The following is a 20,947-nucleotide window of genomic DNA, read 5'->3' as shown; positions in this document are numbered from 1 at the left end:
ATATCCTGCAGCAACCCTGTCATCTACTCCCTCAAATACAATGGAATCAGTTTTCAGAAGTGAGCTTGTTAACACTTTTTGCAACCAAGGCCATTGGAATGTCACAAGCTTTCAGATTTACATACCTGACTTGATCTCATCTCATTTCTTTAGCCTCTTCCTCACACCTAGGTGTGGTATGCCAGTTAACACTCTAAGGTCAGGCTCACCAAATGTTATTTTCCTTACGAATTGCAATTTTTTTTTAATGTACTTTCAGATGTAACACTGGAAGTGTTCATTGCCGTTAAAATAAATGGGCGTTGTGTTAGCTTTGTGTTTTTAAATATTTTTCCCCATTTGTAGGAACTCTACTACGAGGATCGTCATTATCATGAGAACTGTTTCCGTTGCTTCCGATGTGAACGTTCTTTGGCAGATGAGCCTTTCACGTGTCAAGATGAGGAACTACTGTGCAATGAGTGTTACTGCAGCGAATTCTCCTCCAAATGCGTCTGTTGTGAAAAGACAGTCATGCCAGGTACCTATGGACAATAACACCTTTGTACCTCTCCTTAGCATTGGAATCCAAGACTTTGTAAATTTCTTCCTGACTGTCAAAGCACAAGATATGTATAGGTAGACACAGTTCTAAAAACATGCATGAAAACGGCTGTCATTGTTGGATGAGGAACCAGTGGATTAATCCCTTGCCAGTTTCTTATTTCTGTTTAAAAGTTCAGTGACAAGATGTCTTTGCAGTAGTCTGTGCTGCTTCCATAATTGCTGAAGGTGAAAATCCCCTCTAAACTGCTTATAAAAAGCTTTTATCTCACAAATTCGCTTATCTTAGACCTAATTTGATGATAAACATTACATCAACTTGGCTATCCAGAAGTGTAAATTAAAATCTATGAAGGCTACATTGATCTCATTTTAGGTCTCTTCAAGATCCACAATTTTGGCAAGGGTGCCAAAATTGTCTATATGTTTGACCAAATTTGTGAAATTTCATTCTGCCCAAACGTGAATGGCCAAGATGAACTGCCTATAATGTATGCTAAAGTAAAAAAGATAGCACTTGCATATCTGCAAACAGTATTGTGTTTTATTTCGCATAAAGATAATTCAAGTTTAATGGTCCTGTAGAGTTTATAATAGAGCTGTGATTGATTTTTCTACAGCAGTTAGACTCTTTACTATATGTCAGGTTTAATACTGAAATAACGCTACTTTTTTTTTCTTTTTGCGAAAGACAAGGGGGCTGCAGAAAAAAGTAAAGTTATCAACGTTAGTCCTTGGCACAGTTTACAATAACAGAGAAAGCGCCAAATTGCTGGGAAATGTTTAACTGAGTGTCCATATAAAGAAGAATCTCTCTAGGTGTGACTTCATACTCATTTAATCCTTACATGAATATTTTATATATCCATTTATATAAAATCAACATACGCTGCAGAGAATAATGAACCATTCACATCAATGTACACTCCAGAGGAGCCTATAGTCTAATTTTCCATCGACACTCGCAACTCCTTGAACCAAGCAGGCACTATGAATGATACGCAATAGCAGTAAATGTTTTAACAATAAGCACTGGTTCATACTGAATGCGACTTTGAAATCCCGCTACTTCACTTGAAGTAGCACAATTTCAAAGCCACAGATCAGTGCAATTTGTACCTCCGATTTCACTCCGGCTTGCGACTTCCATTAATAGAAGTCAATGCAAGTCGCAATGAAATTGGAAAAAGTAGTGCAGGAATTAATTTTTGAAAGTGTGCCACTTCAAATCGCACTGATTAAGACAGTGCCGGAGCTTAGTCTAAAAATGGAATTTGTTACAGGTTCCTATTCCTTAGATTTAGTCATTACATTTATATTTTTTTCCCTTTTTTTTTTTTGGTGGGGAGGAGGGGGTTTGATACACTTTTAAGAGTTAGTAGAGGAGTTTTTTAAAATTCAAAATGCTAACCTATGAAGACATTTGTGAAGCCCTGTATCTTTGTGGTACGACCGTATACTAGTAACACCCTTGCTCAATTAAAATTTTGTCTCTAGTTATGCTATTTGCACTTCATGCATTATGCCACAGGTGTTGCTATTGGTTCTCTGTTGCTGTCTTCACAGAAATTAAAATACAGTTACACTTAAAATGTGTTATATCTGGTCCATAGAAAACAGGCCATAGTCAGGTCATTGGTCCATAGAAAGCAGACCATAGTCGGGTCACTTTTTCAACTAATACAGATGACGCGGTGGAGGTTTGAACATTTTAAAAGTATGAGTGGTGACTCATTAAAAACAAGCATTAGTGGAAATGACAAAGCTCTTAGCAATGTTGAAAATATCTTCAAGTGTGTTGGAAAATGTTTACTGCTTGGGCCTTAGGCTTCTGAAATCATTCTTTTAATGGGCAGACAGATGAGTCATTGAAAGGATGCTTTCACTGTTTAGGCATTTGACAGTAAAAGTGTTGATAAGATTTCAAATGTGTCTACCCAGAAAACTGTCACAAACGTTCCAGGTGGTAGGAATATATTGCTGTCTCTATGGCAGATTTGTCTAGTTTAGCAGTAGTATTTGCTTGTGTGCATAGTTGGCTAAAGTGTCTAGTATTCTTTACAGAGGAACAGACCCAGATGACCAGCCAAGAAAGGAAGGTTCTTTTCTGTTCTCGCCAGTTGACCTCTTATGTGGTTCTCCTTCGCCACTCTTGTGTTTTGTCTGTCATTTGGAATTTGCACCACAGATCGCATTGGTGGTAGTAATACCCTTGAAAGAGTTAATCACTGAGGTCTTCTATAATAATGTAAGATTTCTGCCTCCAATGATGGCATTGTAGCCTTATCAATAGGAAAGATAACACATTTCAAGGATAGGCAAATCGTACAATGGGCAAAAGATCTGGCTTTTCATGCACAGCAAATAAGTGTGATGGGAAAAATAAATTATCTCCACCAGGCGCAAACACAGATATAAATGGTTATGTTCTGCAGCACATACGGCTGGGCTACATAAATAAAAATATTGCTTGACAATCTTTTGGAGGACAGTCAAATACTTTACTGCTTGTTGTATCGAAGTAAAGATCTAGCCATGTTTGGCCAAGTTGCAAAGACATTAAAAAACTGCAACTTAGGTTGACCCATGCTTACAATGGGCTTTTATCCAAAATGAGAATGTACGTGCTTATTTATTCCTAAAGCTCAAGACTGTTGAAATATGTAGTGCTCCATGAAGTATATAGTGTGCTAGTCTGTATGTAATTGTTTAGTTATATTCTGTATCTTGAGATGTTAGATTACAAGATAGGCGACGATGTTGTCAATTAATTAAGTCACATTCTACATTGTAATCTGGTTCATATCAGGCCGCACGTTAGTCTTCTGTGGGTTTAGCTAAAGCAATATTCTGTTTCTGTCTTGGCTCTGAAGCTGATTTGTATTACTTAAAAGTCTTCTTGGGACAGGAGTAACGGGATTAAAGGATTCTCTGAGCTATAAATATTTAAAATTCCCTAAGCCCTTGTGGACTTTTCCTAGAAAACAGATAATTTTGTTCTCCAAACTTCAGGGTTCACAGACTATGGAAGTCAACGGTGTGATGGGAAATAGAGAATAGTAAGGGAATTCTATCTATTATCAGATAGCAGGAGTGCAGGCTTATTTTATAGAGGTTATGCAGGGAGTGATACTGTAGGAAAGAAAATGTCTGATTTAACAGTTTCTGTATTCTGTCATCACAAACTTGTATATGCATAATTGATGCTCCAGTAAAGTAATCATGTGCATACAGGTAGATGATGCAACACAGGTGGGGTAGAAGTGAGAACACTATCTCTACATTGTTTGGTTACTTTACTATTTGGGGGTTTTTTTTATTTTTAATGGACCCGGATTGGGCATTTTGTTTTGTTTTTTTGATTGCGTGCCAATTGCTGCATCACCCATACTTTAAAATGTAGAGCCTGATATGCTATAGTCAGCACTGGATTTACAAGTATGCACAGAAGTTCTATAGAAGGTTTATAGATGACGGTAACAATAGGCTGAATAATTATCTGCCACACAATTTTTTTTCCCAGCTTTAGTAGTACACAGCCATCTATTATAATAAGCAAGGTAAGGAGAAGTAAAATAAAACGATTGATGTAAAGAGGTGACCCCAGCAGAGGGTCTTGCTTTGGAAGCCCAAAGCTATGTGCCTATAGGCTCCCGTTATGGAAATCCAGTCCTGGCTATTGTATAAAGGGAAGTGAACTAAGCCAGTGTACACTTAAACATCCAGTAACATGAGCATGTTTTTCTCATTCCAACACATTTGATTAGATGTTTGAAGTGAACATAATTTCCAACTCATTTCGGTTTGCATCTTGGTACGTCTGGCCTTGAATATAGGTGATAACTTGACCTGTTGTTTGTTGCAAAAAAAAAAAAAAAGAGGAATACATTTGTATCAATGGGAATTTATATCATTGGAAGTCTTGTAATTTCACAGAGTAACTTTGGCAACTTCCCTAGTTGAATCGAACATGGCATTCAAATAATTAAAAATACAACAAATACACAAAGTTGGCTTTAGTTTTAGGTAATAGGCAGTAAAATTGCACTTAATATTTACAACATAAATCTGTAAAATTTTTTGGCTTTTGCCCAGAAAGGATTTCACTGTTCAAAGACAGATAAAACATGTTTATGTATACTGTCGTGTAAATGGCATTTTAAATTGCGCCCACAATTTGAACATGAGACCTTACCAGGTACTATCATGGTGGGCAACTAGGGTGAGCTAACATGCCCTTCATTAGCTGTAGTACTGTTGCATGTTCCATGTGTTACAGTTGTACAAACACTCTTTTGTCCTCAGTGACCCATAGTGACCTGGTTATCAGGGTGTACCTGATTTCTGTCCATGGTTAAAAGAATATAAATGAACCACAGTCTAGTGTGAGCTAACCCCTTAGGCCCCATTCACTCCTGAGAGATTTGTAGATCAAAGCTCCAAAAATGCTGTAGGAGAAAAAAAAATATCAGTTCTTCTCAATGGAGATGGTTCTCCTCTCCATTTCAAGTATCCTGAACCCAAACGCCTGAAGCTCAAACAAGTTATGAAGCTTTTTTTTTGTCGCTCAAATCGGGTAGATTTGAGCATCTTTTGAGTGTTTTTAATTCAATAGAAAAGAATGGAAATGTGCGATTTTGCATGTTTTTTCACACATTTTTGAAGTGTTTTTCTGCTCAAATGAAAAAAAATGCAAGAAAACAAAACCTAAATGAATAAATATATGATAAATACACACCAAAATATAAATAATCATAAATAATAAATCAATTAAATAAGTAACCCCCAAACCTTAAAAACAAATATTAACCGCTTCCCTGTTGCCCTATAGCACAAATACTGCTAGAGGGTGGCAGGTCTGTGCAAAATCATGTGTGTATATATATGTGGTTTTGCATGTCCAGGTAGGGCGTGCGCGCCGCTGTACCCATGCCGCCATTGACGGCTATGGCTGTCAATCACCAGGTCTCGACCAGAGATTCCTGTCCGGCACCCAGAGTTTGCCAAAGGACACTGACTGGGAGAGGTCTGTATGTAAACAATACAGGTCTCTCCCCTGTTAGCTCCAGCATGCTGCTTTGTTTTGCTCTGCATAGCAAATGAATAAGAAGCAGCATGCTTACACAGTAAAACACACACAGCACACACAGTAAAACAGCACACAATTAACCCTTTGATCGCCCCAGATGCTAACCCCTTCTTGCTCAGTGTCATTAGTACAGTGTCAGTGCTTTTGATTTGCACTGATCACTGTATTAGTGTCACTGGGGATGTCAGTGGCAGTTAGTCAGTTCCCCTCACCCCCCAGTGTCACAATGCCCACCACAAGCCCACTAAAAGTCGCTGATCACCATTACTAGTATAAAAAAAAAAAAAAATTCCAGTGTGTATATATACCACCATTTGTAGATTATTATTATTATTATACAGGATTTATATAGCGCCAACAGTTTGCTCAATGTACAATATAACGCTGTACAATATAACGGGAGCCAATACAGTTCAATACAAGAGGGATAGGAGGTGGAGCTTACATTCTAGGATGATATAACTTTCACGTAAAGGAATTAATTTACACGATTTTTTTTTTTTTTTAGCAAAGGGATGTAGCAGAATACAGTTTGGCCTAAATTTATGACAAAATTTGATTTTAATTTTTTTTTTTTTACTGGATATGTTTCAAAAATATTGTTTTGGGTTTTTTTTTTTTTTTAATTAAAATTGTCAGTCTTTTTTTTGTTTATAGCGCAAAAAAAGTTAAAAACGAACAGGTGATCAAATACCACTAAAAGAAAGCTCCATTTGTGGGAAAACTGCACAATTGTCAGTTAAAGTAACGCAGTGCGACAAAATGGCTTGGTCGGTAAGGGGGGTAAATCCTCTGGAGAGCAAGTGGTTAAATAAAAATAATTATTATTATTAACACCCTAACAAATAAGACCATAAAATGTTAACCCTAATCCTAACACTTAACCTTACCTCTAACCCCTTACTCTAACAAAAAAAAATAATAAATGAATAATAAGAAAAATTAAATAAAACCTGATGCAAATGCTAAAAAAGCTGAAAAACCTGCAACAAATGATGAAAGAGATGATATTTTTCTCTTTTGGCTATTAACAAAATGCGAAAGCTAAAAAACGCTTTAAAAACGAGCAACAAAACGCCCAAAAAAAAACTTGCGATGCTCAGGTGTGATCGCAGCCTTATTGTCAAGTAATTTACCTTGCACTGCAATGTTACAATGTTTGGAAAAAGTTGTTTGTACAAAAATCAATACAAGGTCTCATCACTTTTCTGAGCTTCACTTTAGGAAATGGCGCACAGTTTTCAAAATTGCTCAAATTGACATTTAACCCTTTTGTTTTTGTTTGCAGGCTCTCGTAAATTGGAATACAATGGACAGACCTGGCATGAGCACTGCTTTATCTGCAATAGTTGCAAGCAGCCCATTGGATCCCGTTCTTTTATCCCAGAAAACCAGGCCCATTACTGCATCCCATGCTATGAGAGCAAATTTGCACCACGATGCACACATTGCAAAAAGGTAGACAAAATCGACTTGGGAGTGTCTGATTCTGTGAATCGCCTAGCAATTTACATTTACAAAGTTGAAGTTGTGGTTCAATGGGATTACATAAGGAAATGTTTCTCTTAAACAGGGATGGTTTGCGCTGACATGCAATTATTATTACTCTATATATTGTTAGATTGTTGTCCAATTGCCTCATAATTGTTTGGATCGTGTAACAATTTAAATGTAGTTATTGCACTTTAATGTAATTATAAACAAATGTATTTCTAAGTGGGGCTTTTATTAAAAATACAGATATTTAGAGCATTTATCTTTACAAACCTCAGTAACTGACTTCTGCAGGAGAGGCGGAAGCTGTTTGAAGTCTGGGCCCTGATATGTGCAAAGAAGGTTTCATTTGCAGATAGCTTGTTTAGATATTCCACTGGACTGCATGATTTTACAGTTAAAGTGTTACTAAACCCACAACTGTAAAATCAGTCTGTATATGCAGTAAAGCATGCTTGATATACTCATTGTGGAACCTAAGGCATTGTGTAGAAATGCTGTTTGATCCTGACATCTGAGATCCTCCCCTTCTACCAGTGTCCTCCTCTTATCACCTGATAAGACATATTGTGTGGAGACGCTGTGCACCTGCTCAGTTTGGTGTGTATTGCTAGAGTTTTTTTGGGTTTTTTTCTTGGGACAGTGCTTGTGATCAGCAATGTCCAGACAGAGGTCAGGGGTTCTGCATCTTCCTAGAATAAAATGAAAACTCCTCCTACAAGCTTTAACCAGTGCTCTTCTTATCGGCAGTTAGTGCAGTCTTGAGACTTCTATCAGTGTTCAGCAAAGGTATTTAGCAGTTTATATTTACTAAAGTAATTGCATTTCCATGTTCGGTGTACTGTGGGAAACCAGATAGTCAATACAGAGTCCTGGGTTTAGTAACACTTGAAAGTAATTCTAAAGCTTTGTGGTTCTTTACATTCATGCATTCTGTGCATTAGTGCCCAGTCATACCGGTGCGATTTGTGAATTGAAATCGCACCTGAAATTGCATCTAATGAATTTGAATGTCAGTGTCTTAACATATGTGATTTGATGCAGCGGGATTTCTAAAGTAGTTCTTGCATTACTTTTTTTGCAGTTTTTTGTTGCGATTTCACATACATAGAATATATAATGGAAATTGCGCTGCAAATTGCAAGGAATCTTCACAAGTAGCAATAAAGTCTTCAGAAATTGCACCTTATTCTTACCTAAGCCTGATTTCGATCCAGTGCTGTGCACAAGAGCAGCAGCTTTCTCCGCTCTCTCTCTCTCTCCTCACAGGGCAGATTAATAGCAGTGGGAGTCATTAGCAAAGCCCCACTGTCTGTGTCAATGGATGCAGGCAGTGGGGCTCAGCAACAAGCCCTCACGAGTACCCCCTTAGCAAGTGGCTTGCCTGGGGAGGTGGCGGGGGGAATTTATTCGGAAGAGGGGAGGAGCACTGGCGGGAGATCAGAGAAGAGGAGGATCGGGACTGCTCTGTGCAAAACCATTGCACAGAACGGCTACGTATAACATGGTCAGTTGTTATTTAAAAACATAAATAAAAGCAAAACTGAGGTTTAATATCCCCTTAACCCCTTGACCTCCAGAAGGTTTTAACCCCTTAATGATTAAGGCATGATTTGCTAGTCAGCACTGTGCTACTTTAAGTGGCAAATGTGAGGTAATTCAACACTGTATGCAAATTAAATTTTTTATAACTTTTTTTTTTTTTTTCAGACAAATAGAGCTTTCTTTTGGTGGTATTTGATCACCACTGTTTTTGTGTGTTGTTTTTTTTTTTTTTTTTTTTGTTTTTTTTTTGTTCTATAAATAAAAAAAAGACCTAAAATATATTTTCTACTTTGTTATAAAACAGATCTAGTAAAAAAAAAAAAAAAAAAGTGTTCATAAATTTAGGCCAAAATGTACTCTGCTACTTGTCTTTTGGTTAATAAAAAATCCCAAGAAGTGTATAATAGGTTTGTGTGAAGGTTATAGCGTAAACTATTTACTCAGAGTTCTATGTTTTTGTGAACACAGAACTCTGTGCTGTGATTGGACACAGTCGATCAGCTGGTTTCAGCTGAAATCATTGGCTGCAATCTGCTGACAAATTCGTGCTCTGTCCAATCATAACACAGGTCAGCAGGGGGCGTGCGAACACATGCCCGAAACTTAGAAGGTAGGTCACGTACGGGTACATCACCTAGCCTGGTTGTGCCACCCGATTGTAGTATATGTACTTGTAAAGCAAAGTGTATATAAAGCTAAAAAATATTTTTTAGTATGTTTGACATCCTGCCTTAGGTTCCATGTACACAGGAGACTTCTGAACGATGGAAACTGACTGCTGGAAAACGTAGGTTAAAAAACGTCTGTTTAGCCGCTTTTAAAACGCTCGCTTATGAACGTTTGCATTTTAGAAGCGTTTTTTTTTTTTTTAAAGATAACCTCAGGTGACCTTCCAGAATGCACTGAAAAACTATTTCAGACATTTTGAGAGAAATTGAGAGTGCAGAAGCAGAGAGAGCAGTATTTGTTGAGATTAACTCTTTTTTTTTTTTTTTTTTTTTTTTTTTGTGGTTTTTGGATGTGTTCTAGCTCATTTCTGTGCAGAAATTATTGCAGCAGTGTCCAACATATTTTCTTTCATGCAAAACCTCAAAGTATGGTGTACCAGGTCCATTTGAGTACCGGGAAAACACTTTGGAAAATTTTTTTAACTCCTCAATTTTCAGATGCTGTCTAGAGCCTTTTTTCATCATGAAAAATGCATGCAAACGCTTAAAAACGCGGTTAGCTGCGTTTACAAGCATTTGGCGTTTGAACCGCTGATGAATCTACCCCTGAACGCAAGTTTGGTGCATTAAAAAAAAACGACTGTAAACTCAACTGCCTGTAAACAACATAGTGTACATGGACACATAGGAAAACATTAGGGAGAGTTCAGGGGCTGCTGAAAAAAATGCAGAAAAGCTCCTAAATGTGAGTTTATTAGCTGCAGTGTACAGTTGTGACCAAAATTATTCAACCCCCAATGCTGTAAAGGGGTTTAGGGACTATAGTGTACATTTGGAATTGTATTCAGAATCAAATCCTACAAGGACGTTGTAACTACCCAAATGCAACTAAAATGACATCAATTGTTTATGTAATACAGTAGTAAATGGTTCTTATGTGGTTTCTTCATTGCCACAATTATTCAACCCCTTAAAGACTACCACTCTGAAGAACAGAGGTTCATACAGGTGCTTTCCATCAGGTATTGAAAACACCTGTGGATGTCACCGAGCAGCAATCAAGCATAATAAGCACCAATTAGGCAGCTTTAAAATGACTGTGATACTCAGCTCCTTCTAGACATTTACTGGTGTGGTTACAAACATGGTGAAGGCAAGAGAATGGTCCAGGAAGACAAGAGAAGAGGTGATTTCTCTTCACAGGAAGGGCAATGGCTATAAGAAGATTGCAAAGATGTTAAACATACCAAGAGACACCTTAGGAAGCATCATTCGCAAATTCAAGGCAAAGGGCACTGTTGAAACGCTACCTGGTCGTGGCAGAAAGAAGATGCTGACTTCGACTGCTGTGCGCTACCTGAAGCGTAGAGTGGAGAGAAGTCCCCGTGTGACTGCTGAGGAACTGAGAAAAGATTTGTCAGATGTGGGTACAGAAGTTTCAGCCCAGACAATAAGACGCACACTGCGTAATGAAGGCCTCCGTGCCAGAACTCCCAGGCGTACCCCCTTGCTGTCTCCAAAGAATAAGAAGAGTCGACTGCAGTATGCCAAAAGCCATGTGGACAAACCACAAAAGTTGTGGGATAGTGTTCTGTGGACTGATGAAACAAAATTAGAACTGTTTGGGCCCATGGATCAACGCTATGTTTGGAGGAGGAAGAACAAGGCCTATGATGAAAAGAACACCTTGCCTACTGTGAAGCATGGTGGAGGGTCAATCATGCTTTGGGGCTGTTTTGCTTCTGCAGGTACAGGGAAGCTTCAGCGTGTGCAAGGTACCATGAATTCTCTTCAGTACCAGGAGATATTGGATGGAAACGTGATGCAGTCCGTCACACACCTGAGGCTTGGGAGACGTTGGACCTTTCAACAGGACAATGATCCCAAGCATACCTCCAAGTCCACTAGAGCATGGTTGCAGAGGAAAGGCTGGAACATTTTGGAGTGGCCATCGCAGTCACCAGACTTAAATCCGATTGAGAACCTCTGGTGGGACTTAAAGAAAGCAGTTGCAGTGCGCAAGCCTAAGAATGTGACTGAACTGGAGGCCTTTGCCCATGAAGAATGGGCGAAGATACCCGTAGATCGCTGCAAGACACTTGTGTCAAGCTATGCTTCACGTTTAAAAGCTGTTATAACTGTAAAAGGATGCTGTACTAAGTACTAAGATTGAATGTCACTTGGGGGTTGAATAAAACTGATAATGCTGTGAGCACAGAAAAGACATTTGTGGTTATTTCATTATAACTGTTATGTTATATTTGTCTGACCTACAAGTGCCTCTTTAATGTAAATGTAAGCAAGATGACTGAATGATCAAAAGCAATGTCAAACTGGCCAAAACACTCAATTTCAGTGGGGGTTGAATAATTTTGGTCACAACTGTACATGGAGCCTTATTATACACATTTTTTTGTGAATCTGTTGCAAATCTTTCCTGGACATCCTCTCAATAACACAACTTCCTGTTGTGGGCTGACAAGGCCAAGCCGAAGTCTTTGGTTAGCAGTAGTGTTGTCAACTTGCCATGCAAGCTTCTTCAGTTGGTTGTTGGGTTGCCTATCATGTCTATCAGATAGGCAGCTCACTGGACAACTGAAGACCAACAATTGCTGAAAACTGCAAAGCAGTGCCTTAGCGCTGTCCAACTGAAACCAGTAGTGCTGTTATGGTGGGATTTCAAAGTAAAACAACTTTGTAATAGAATAAAGAAATGCAGCGCAACAATATCTAAAAAAAATAATGGTGCTTACAATCTAATACGTGCATGTATAAATAGTGAAAACAGCCTGCTGTGCTTTATGAAGAGCAATATATGCTATTCAAGATGTCTCCAATGTATGCATATAAACACCCATAGAGACTGCACATAACCAGTGCTATAAATAAATAGTGCACACAAATACAAAACAAACCATCCTAAATGGTGTTCTGTCCCTTTTTTTTAAATCCTAAATACCATCAAGGGGACCTGTTTGGTACACTTCCTGTGTGTTGTGATCCAAATACACCAACAAAAAGTGTCAACTGAATATAGTCTCAATAATGGTGGACTGTCCCTTTAAATCCGCTGTACTTCAAGTGAACCAGTGTAAACACACTACTGCATAAACGGTGCTCCTGTGTCACCCCTTAGTGCTCTTCCACCTCCCACACTCTATTGCGCTCACCTCCAAATTTAACCCGTAATGACAGGTCAAACTGCGCTTTTCCCTTTAACCCGGGAGGGTATAATGGTACACAGATCTTCACCACCGTTTGCCAGCACTTTTAAGGAGATCCAGATTGATTAAAATGTGTCCTCCTGAGAAACTACTACTGTTAAAAACTCACTATACAGTGTAATGTGCCAAGTGTATACAGAAATCCCTCTTCCAAAATGGCGGCACGTGCACCTCTGGTTAACGGCCTGATGTCATCGGCGTACCCTACGTGTTATGTCCCATCAAGTGACTTCATCAGGAGACAAAAACTTTGTAATAGATTCACAAAAAGTGATTGTTTAAGAAAATTATACACAGTAGGGCATGATGCCAAACATATTGAAAAATAGATTTAGGGTTTACATATCCACTTTAACCACTTGCTTACCGGGCACTTATACCCCCTTCTTTACCAGGCCAATTTTTAGCTTTCAGCGCTGTCGCACTTTGACAATTGCGCGGTCATACAAGATTGTACCCATATGAAATTTTTATAATTTTTTTTCTCAGAAATAGAGCTTTCTTTTGGTGGTATTTAATTGCTGCTGGGCACTTTACTTTTTGCACTATAAACAAAAAAAGTGCAAAAAAATTGAAAAAAGTTTGTTTCTAATATAAAATTTTTCAAACAGGTAATTTTTCTGCTTCACTGATGTCTTTTGATGAGGCAGAACTGATGGGCACTAATAGGCGGCACTGATAGGCAGCACTAATGAGGTGGCACGGATTGGCAGCACTGATAGGCAGCATTAATGAGCTGTCATGGATAGGCGGCACTGATAGGTGGCATTGATAGACAGCACTGATAGGTGGAACTGACTGGCGCAACTACTAGGCACTGACTGGCGCAACTGCTAGGCACTGACTGGCGCAACTGCTGGGCACTGACTGGCAGCACTGGTGGGTGGCACTGCTGGGCACAGGTGGGTGGCACAGGTGGGTGCACTGCTGATCACAGGTGGGTGCACTGCTGGACACAGGTGAGCGGAACTGGTGGGTGGCACTGCTGGGCACTGATCATCAGGGCACTGATGATCAGTGCCCTGATGATCGGTGCCGATCCCTGCACTGACAACTGCCGGTTTTCGACCGTACTTTCCTCACGCTCTGACAGTGTGAGGAAAGTGCAGCCCGAGAACCGGCAATTGCATTTCCTGGTAATCAGCGTGTCATCACACGGCTGATCGCGTGGTAAAAGGCCACTGTGATTGTCCTTTTACAACATCACGTGATCAGCTGTGTCCGTAGGACACAGCAATCATGGAGATCTCCGGGGGCGCGCAGGAGAGCGCGTTCTGGGAGGATGTCATATGTCGCCCTCCCAGAACTGGCCAGCCGCAGTGTAGCCGTCATTCCGCTATCTGCGGTTGGCAAGTAGTTAAGAGCCTGAAAGAGGGGATTTTTCCAGTAGGCCTTCACCCATACTACACTTTGGTTTATTCCTTGATTGATCTGGAAGTGGTCAGACAAAATCATGCAAAAAATAGTAAGCACAAATTATAACGTGCATTTGATGTCTTGTGGTAAATGAAGACCTGGGCAAAACCTCCCCTCCAAGCAGTCCGTTTTACCACAACCGATGTTAGATAATGGATATCGCTTCAAACAGCCCTCTGTTGTCTTCTGCATGTCAATGAGCTGAGGGCTGTATGCCAATTCATAGCCATTTAAATCTCTAATGACTGTATTTTACCATACACGTTCATGTATCTCAAAGTCCTTTTGATTAAATTATTGCAGACTCTAACCAAAGGTGGAGTGACGTACCGGGATGAGCCATGGCACAAAGAATGTTTTGTCTGCACAGGATGCAAGGCCCAGCTAGCTGGGACACAGTTCACCTCACAGGATGAAAAGCCATACTGCATCAAGTGCTTTGGAAATCTATATGCCAAGAAGTGTTTTGGCTGCACTAAACCTATCACAGGTATATTACACCTCAGTGGTATCTTAATAAATATGATTCAAATAAAGTTTTTTTTTTTTCCCTTCATAGAAATTAATACACATAAATAAAGCCAAATGCAAAAGGTACTTGTTTACTGACAGGGCTAAATAATAATAGAATATGTATTACCATTTTAATTCTCTTTCAGGTTTTGGTGGAGGAAAGTATGTCTCCTTCGAAGACCGCCACTGGCATCACAGCTGCTTTAACTGCTCCCGTTGCTCATGTTCGTTAGTGGGGAAAGGCTTTATTCCAGACAATCATGACATTCTGTGCCGTGACTGTAATAGTGACCTTTAGACTTCCATCTTCCAGCTCATGGGTGAACCTCCTTTGTCATGGACCCCTATTACCCCATGAAGAAGCAATACAATATAGATTGCCCAGCTGAAAAACAAATCTGTAAACAGGCTTCTAGACTTTGCACAGTATTTTCATGTACTATCTATTAATATTGTATTTTTGTGTATCGCCTATTTTATTGCTCCTGGGGTTAATAGTACATTTTGTTCTGTATTATGCCATAAATGATGCTGTTTTTCTCAATAAGAATGTTATATTAGTTTTTTTTTTTCTGTCTGAGGGAAAAACATAATTTTTTAGGCTTCAATTTCTAGTGATAAAAAAATATATTGTGTCACATTTCACAGTCAGGCAGCTCACTAGGAACCAGATAACACTGTGGAGCAAAATGTCTTGAGTCACTGAAATACCTACTTGATGAATTTCACTGTCATGTTAGGACCAAACAGTCTCATGTACAGTATGTAATGTTTCCAGTTACACTGGCAAGGCAACAGATGGTTCATAAATCAATAATGTTGCTTACAAAAATTTAGTTTGCTTCAAGGACCAGTGCTACTTTTTTATGGGAAAATATTCTGATGCATACTAGCAAATTACACATACTAGCAATAATCTACTCTTAAATGGCATATAAATCTGTTAAAGCTTTGGATAGCAGAACAAACCGGTTTCTGATCATCAGTAATCCATCCATCATATGCCAAGCTCAAGCTACTCATGTGACCAAAGAAAAACAAATAAAAGGAACCGGCCACAGGGTGTGATAGCAGGAAAACCTGAATACTATGGGAGGTTAGATAAATCTTTTAATAACGTGTTAAAAAAAAAAAAAAATTTTGGCCGGACCTTTAAGGTGATTTCCATTGTTGTAATTTTTTTTTTTTTTTTACATTTTCAACAGAGGGGTCAGAGTCTGAACTTCTTTCAAGGTTTTTGACTGTATTCTTGCTAGGGCCCCTTTCACACGTGTCCAATCTGAATCCATCTCAAAAACGGAGAAACTGAGCCAGACTGAAGCACAATGTAGGTCTGTGAGCTGGCAGATATAAATGGACTTAATTATTGGTCTGTTTAGATCCACTTACGTCCAAGTCCGTTTATGTTCGCATTAAACATCAGAAAAGGTTTGCTTCCTTTTTCTGTTTTTGTGATCATGCGACCATTCTATAATCTTATGTCCATGGACACTTATGTCCATTCCATTTATGTCTGTTTTTAGGCAAGAAATATTTTTATTTATACTTTTGTCTACTATCTCTACTAAAAAAAGAAATTGAGTGAAAATCAGATGTATACTGCTGTAAACAGAACCAAACTGAACTGAAAACGAAAGTGTAAACTAATGTAAAAGGATTTAGTTTTCATGCTTTTTTTCTAATCCATTTTTGTGACAGAACTGATGATGCTCATGTGAAAAAACCTTAGGATTTTCTCTAAGTTCCTCTCCCAGTGACAAAAGAACAAGAAATGAAAGGGTGCGAGTGGGACCGAGACAGGAAGAAACAGAGAGCAGTGAAAAACCCTGATTCCTCAATCCTTCGAGACTCTACTAAATAAATGTGCTTCTGTTTCTGTCTCTGTCCCCATCACAGAGACTGGAAGCATGGGTATCTCTCCCCAATAGGGACTTCTACAACAAATAAAACCTGAATTAAATTCCAGTCCTTCATTCTATCCTAAACTAAAACAAAAGGTTTTGGTTTGAGTTTGGCACTAACCGCAGACATGGTATAGTTTGTATCTAAAGTAAAATTTGTTAAGCCAACCATAGATGGTTCAAATCTCCACCAGTTCAGCAGGGACCAGCCGAGATTTGAAACCATGTATGGGCAGGCTGAATGTACCCAAGTTGATTGATCAATCCACTTGGGTAGAACCAGCCTGATGGATTCTATATGTGATTATTGCTAGTGGCTATTATAGCCACTAGCAGTAATCACTGTGTTTTCCCGACATAGATGCGCCCCCCCCCCATCCTGGAACAACACAATGGCTGCACGGGAGGTTGCAGGAAAGAAAATTGATCCACCTATGGCCAATTTTAGGCTTTTGGATGTATAGAGCTTCTAAAATTGTATATTTGAGAAAATTGGCCCCAAGAAGGCGAACTAATCTTTTTCTCTATGCAGTTCCAATTCTACTACACAGTAACCTCTAGAACAGGGGTCTCCAAACTATGGTCCTCCAGCTTTTGAAGTACTACAAGTCCCATCATGCCTCTGGGAGTCTTGCCATTGGCTGACAGTCTTGCAAGGCCTCATTGGACTTGCAGTTCCTCAACACCTAGAGGGCCATAGTTTGGAGACCCCTGCTCTAGAACAAAGACCTCTGATACTACAATACAAACAGGCACAGATTGCTTGTTAGTAAGATGATATTTCCAGCAACCGAACATTGGTTTGCAGAGGGCAGGAGCCAAGAATGCCCAGTTTCATTTCTCATCTGGTATCGCATCCTTTTCCCAGTGGTTCTACAAATCCCTAACACAGTAAAAAAAAAAAAAAAAAAAAAAAAAAAAAAAAAAAAGCAGCCCCAACATTCAAATCGCTGACTTCTCCAATGTTTTTTTTTTTTTTTTTTTCTTATCCAGAATACAAAAAAAGGCAGCACTGTTTTTTTTGTATTTTGTATTATGTTTATTGCCTAATGTGCTAGCTGCTTTACCATGTTATTGGTTTAGTTACCTAAGCGCAGGATTTGTTGTTTTTTTTTTTTGTCGTTTTTTTTTTTTTCTTATGCTTGTACTTCATTTAGATTATTCTTTACCAACATAAATTTCATAAGATGTGTTTAAGAAGACATGGAAAATATCAAAAAAGTTGCACTTTGCTTGCATTTTTGAAACCTAGAAACATGGCAAATGTATGTACTGAGCTCATGTTGATGGAATTTTTGATGGCATAGAAATGATGTGTGATTATGATTAGCAGGTAAAAGGATGTAACATTTATTTTAGCATTACGTTTTCATGCTAGTATGAAAGCTAGCTAGAAATATATTGCAGCATATTAGCATGTTAGTGCAGCTGCTCCTTGTCAGCTTCCTGTAAAGAGTCATTATTCTCTATAATGAAAACGTGTTCATTGTGCTGTTTGTATTGCTATGCTGTTCAGTCCTTTCACCACTCAACCACTGTAGTGATAAGCAAGCAGTCTTATCTGATAAGGACACCTTAGTACCCATAAACATTAGATTATAGTTATTCCAGCACATATATTTGTAGATTAGCCATTATAGAAAATATGCTGTTCCTTTTGATCCTACAATTAGGACTAGGCATGTTCTTCAATGTTGCCTATTAGCTTTACTTCTAACTTTGGTGACCTTAGATCAAGGGTGTCAAACTGGCGGCCCTCCAGCTGTTGTGAAACTACAAGCCCCATCATGCCTCTGCCTTTGAGTGTCATGCTTGTAACTGTCAATCTTGCAATGCCTCATGGGACTTGGAGTTTTGGCAACAGCTGGAGGGCCACCAGTTTGACACCCGTGTTTTAGATTATAGGCTTTTCTGCACAGGTCTTTTTTGGGTTGCTCTACAGCCTCCTTGCAGTCTATTACTGGCTTTGTAGTACATGACTGTTAATCTGTCTTCCACAACCCTCGATAGTCTACCAAATTGCACAATTTTTATTAGTAGCCCCTTTGGAACTGCAATCCATTTGCTAAAAATATATTACGGCTAGAGCTATATGGGAGAGTTTTAGTAGTTCAGTCACACTAAGGGCCAATGTCAACAGGTGTCCATGACCCAGTGGTTAACCTCCTTCTAACCTGTTTTTGACCTCATATGAACTAAATTATCAAAGGCCTTAATACAATCGCTAGTGAATTATTGTTAGCAGTCACAGTTAATGACTAGAGATGGAACACATGGTTCCCTATGGTTTTAGTAGCAAATAATTGCACACTGTTCTAATAACATGCAATTATTCACTACTGTAGCTTTCTCCATGGGTAGCCATTTTTTTATATTCGCATAGAGATCAGTTGCTACTCCTAGCATTTCATTACTATGAAATGCAAGAAATCTGCCATGCGGCTTAGCCCTAAGGACTAGTACACATGATCAGAAAATCGTAGGAAAAATATCACTTTCAAAGCAATCGTACGAAAATCTGATCATTATTACACATCTTTTTTCCGAAATTGTTTGAAGGGACAAGCACGAAAATTTTTCTTGTACAATACCAGATCATAAGATATTTTGTTTTAACCAGTACAGTTTTCATCCAAAAATACAATACAAAACCATTTAATCACTTTCATTTTTTTTTATTCTGTCGTACAAGAATTTTCGTAACTTTAGTAACCTCTTCACTTTCAATATATATGAGACTATCATGCAAAAAAAAAATGGACAATCATTCGTCCGCTTATGCTCATCGTGTGTACACGGCTTTAGAGAAAAAACTCATGGTCCGTGCCAGGGGCAATTCTTTTTATTCTCACAACAATGTAGCGTGCGAAGGCCTATCTTTTGAACTTGTTACTATGTTACTAGCACATATGGGGGTTGATTTACTAAAGGCAAGTAGGCTGTTCAGTTTGCAAGGGAATTTGCACTCTTCAAGGGGATTTTCCCTTATCTTAGTGAATGTGGTGAAAATGACATACCTTACAACATGCAAAGAAAATTAAAAAAAAAACGAAAAAAAAACTGCAGAGCTTCACAGTATTCACTTGTGCATAATACAATCAGAAAAATCGGACAAAAATTACTGCTTTCGTATGATAATCTGATCGTTTGTACACTGCTTTCTAGATCCGATCACGACAGTTCATGCAAAATAATCTAAAGGGACAAACACAAAAATGTTTCTCACAGGATACCAGAACGAATGATTTGTGTTTTTAATCAGTACAGTATTCATCTGAAAAAAAAAAGTTGGAAGACCACACATGCTCAGAAATAAAAATACATTACAATACAATACAGCACATTACATCACTTCTGAAATTGTATTCTGGCGTATGAGAATTTTTGTAACTTTAGTAACCTATTGGGTTTCGATTTGAGACTAGCATGCAAAGAAAATGGATGATCATTCGTCAGATATTCTCATTGTGTGCACCAGACTTAAGCTACGGAAAGATCCCCTTGCAAAGTGAACAGCCTATACTTCTTTGGTAAATTAACCCCACGGTGGTCAGTTTTGGGTAAAAATATGCCATACTTGGGGGTACTGATTGAAAAAAAAAAAAAAAAAAACTATATGGATATACCGGTCTGGTTGCAGTTGTTCAGGTTCTGCTCATGCTATTTTAGTATTTTTACATTGTTTCAGCTTTAGATACAATATTTGTCTTTTTTTTTTTTTTTGTATGTGCTTAATTCATTGTGGGGCGGTTGAAAAAAAATAAAGCACAAAAGGAACCAATCGGATTGAAGGTTTAATAAAATCATGCATTTTCTTGTATTTGGGCTTTACTTTTCATATTTTTTTCATGTAGTGATGTGTACTTTTGTCTCTATTTCACAATGTTATATACTGTAGTATAATATATAAAATACAAATTTATAGTAACACATTTACTGTGTTGACCCTGTCACTGCAAGTAGAAGTCATGTTGTATTGCAGAGCAATGGTTAAGGCTTCTACCACAGCAAGGTCCCCCATGAATAATACTATGCATGTTTATTTTGTTTTCTTATAGCATGTATTATATCATAAAGACTTTGATGCAGGCTTATCAGAGTTTTCCAAGTTTTGAGAAGAGCAATAATCAAAGTTTTTGTTTTTGTTTTGTTTTTTTATGTATTCTGTTTCTACCATAATTCATGCTTTTTGTTTCTTTAAATTGTAATAAAATGTTTCAGCTGAGGTTTCCAGACAGTGTTCATTGACATTTCCTGTAATTTAACAATGGCCAAATAATCCCATGTCACTTTATCTGTAGCAGCGGAAATGGCAGGTAAACTAGTAAAACCGTTTTAGAACATGTGTATTCCTGTTAACCATGCAAGGCGATTTATAAATGATGCATGATGGAGACACTCTGCAAACTAAAAAATACAAAAGGCCTGTAGAAGTTTACCTCCAGCGTATAGCAAAGGTACATCTAAAGACAAACGTTTTGGTTTTTATACTGATCGGCTGTTGAAAAGAATAATAAACGCCTGTTTATTTTTTTTCTAGCAGTGTATCATTAG

General features: G+C 38.4%; 1 protein-coding gene across 1 annotated transcript in view; it reads left to right on the top strand.

Moving 5' to 3' along the window:
* Nucleotides 1–20,618, top strand: part of FHL3 (four and a half LIM domains 3) — a 105,448-nt gene extending 84,830 nt beyond the window's left edge. The window contains exons 3-6 of the mRNA XM_089688794.1: nucleotides 346–520; nucleotides 6,921–7,090; nucleotides 14,283–14,469; nucleotides 14,639–20,618. Coding sequence (XP_089544920.1) covers nucleotides 346–520; nucleotides 6,921–7,090; nucleotides 14,283–14,469; nucleotides 14,639–14,790 — 684 coding nt within the window. The 3' untranslated portion in view covers nucleotides 14,791–20,618. The remainder of the gene's footprint in view (nucleotides 1–345; nucleotides 521–6,920; nucleotides 7,091–14,282; nucleotides 14,470–14,638) is intronic.
* The last annotated feature ends 329 nt before the right edge of the window (nucleotides 20,619–20,947 follow it).

This window comes from Staurois parvus, unplaced genomic scaffold (genome assembly GCF_062004578.1).
Source record: "Staurois parvus isolate SC_StPar_1 unplaced genomic scaffold, SC_StPar_1.0 ptg000454l, whole genome shotgun sequence".
NCBI classification, from domain to species: Eukaryota; Metazoa; Chordata; class Amphibia; order Anura; family Ranidae; genus Staurois; species Staurois parvus.
This window is presented reverse-complemented; position numbering and strand designations above follow the sequence as displayed.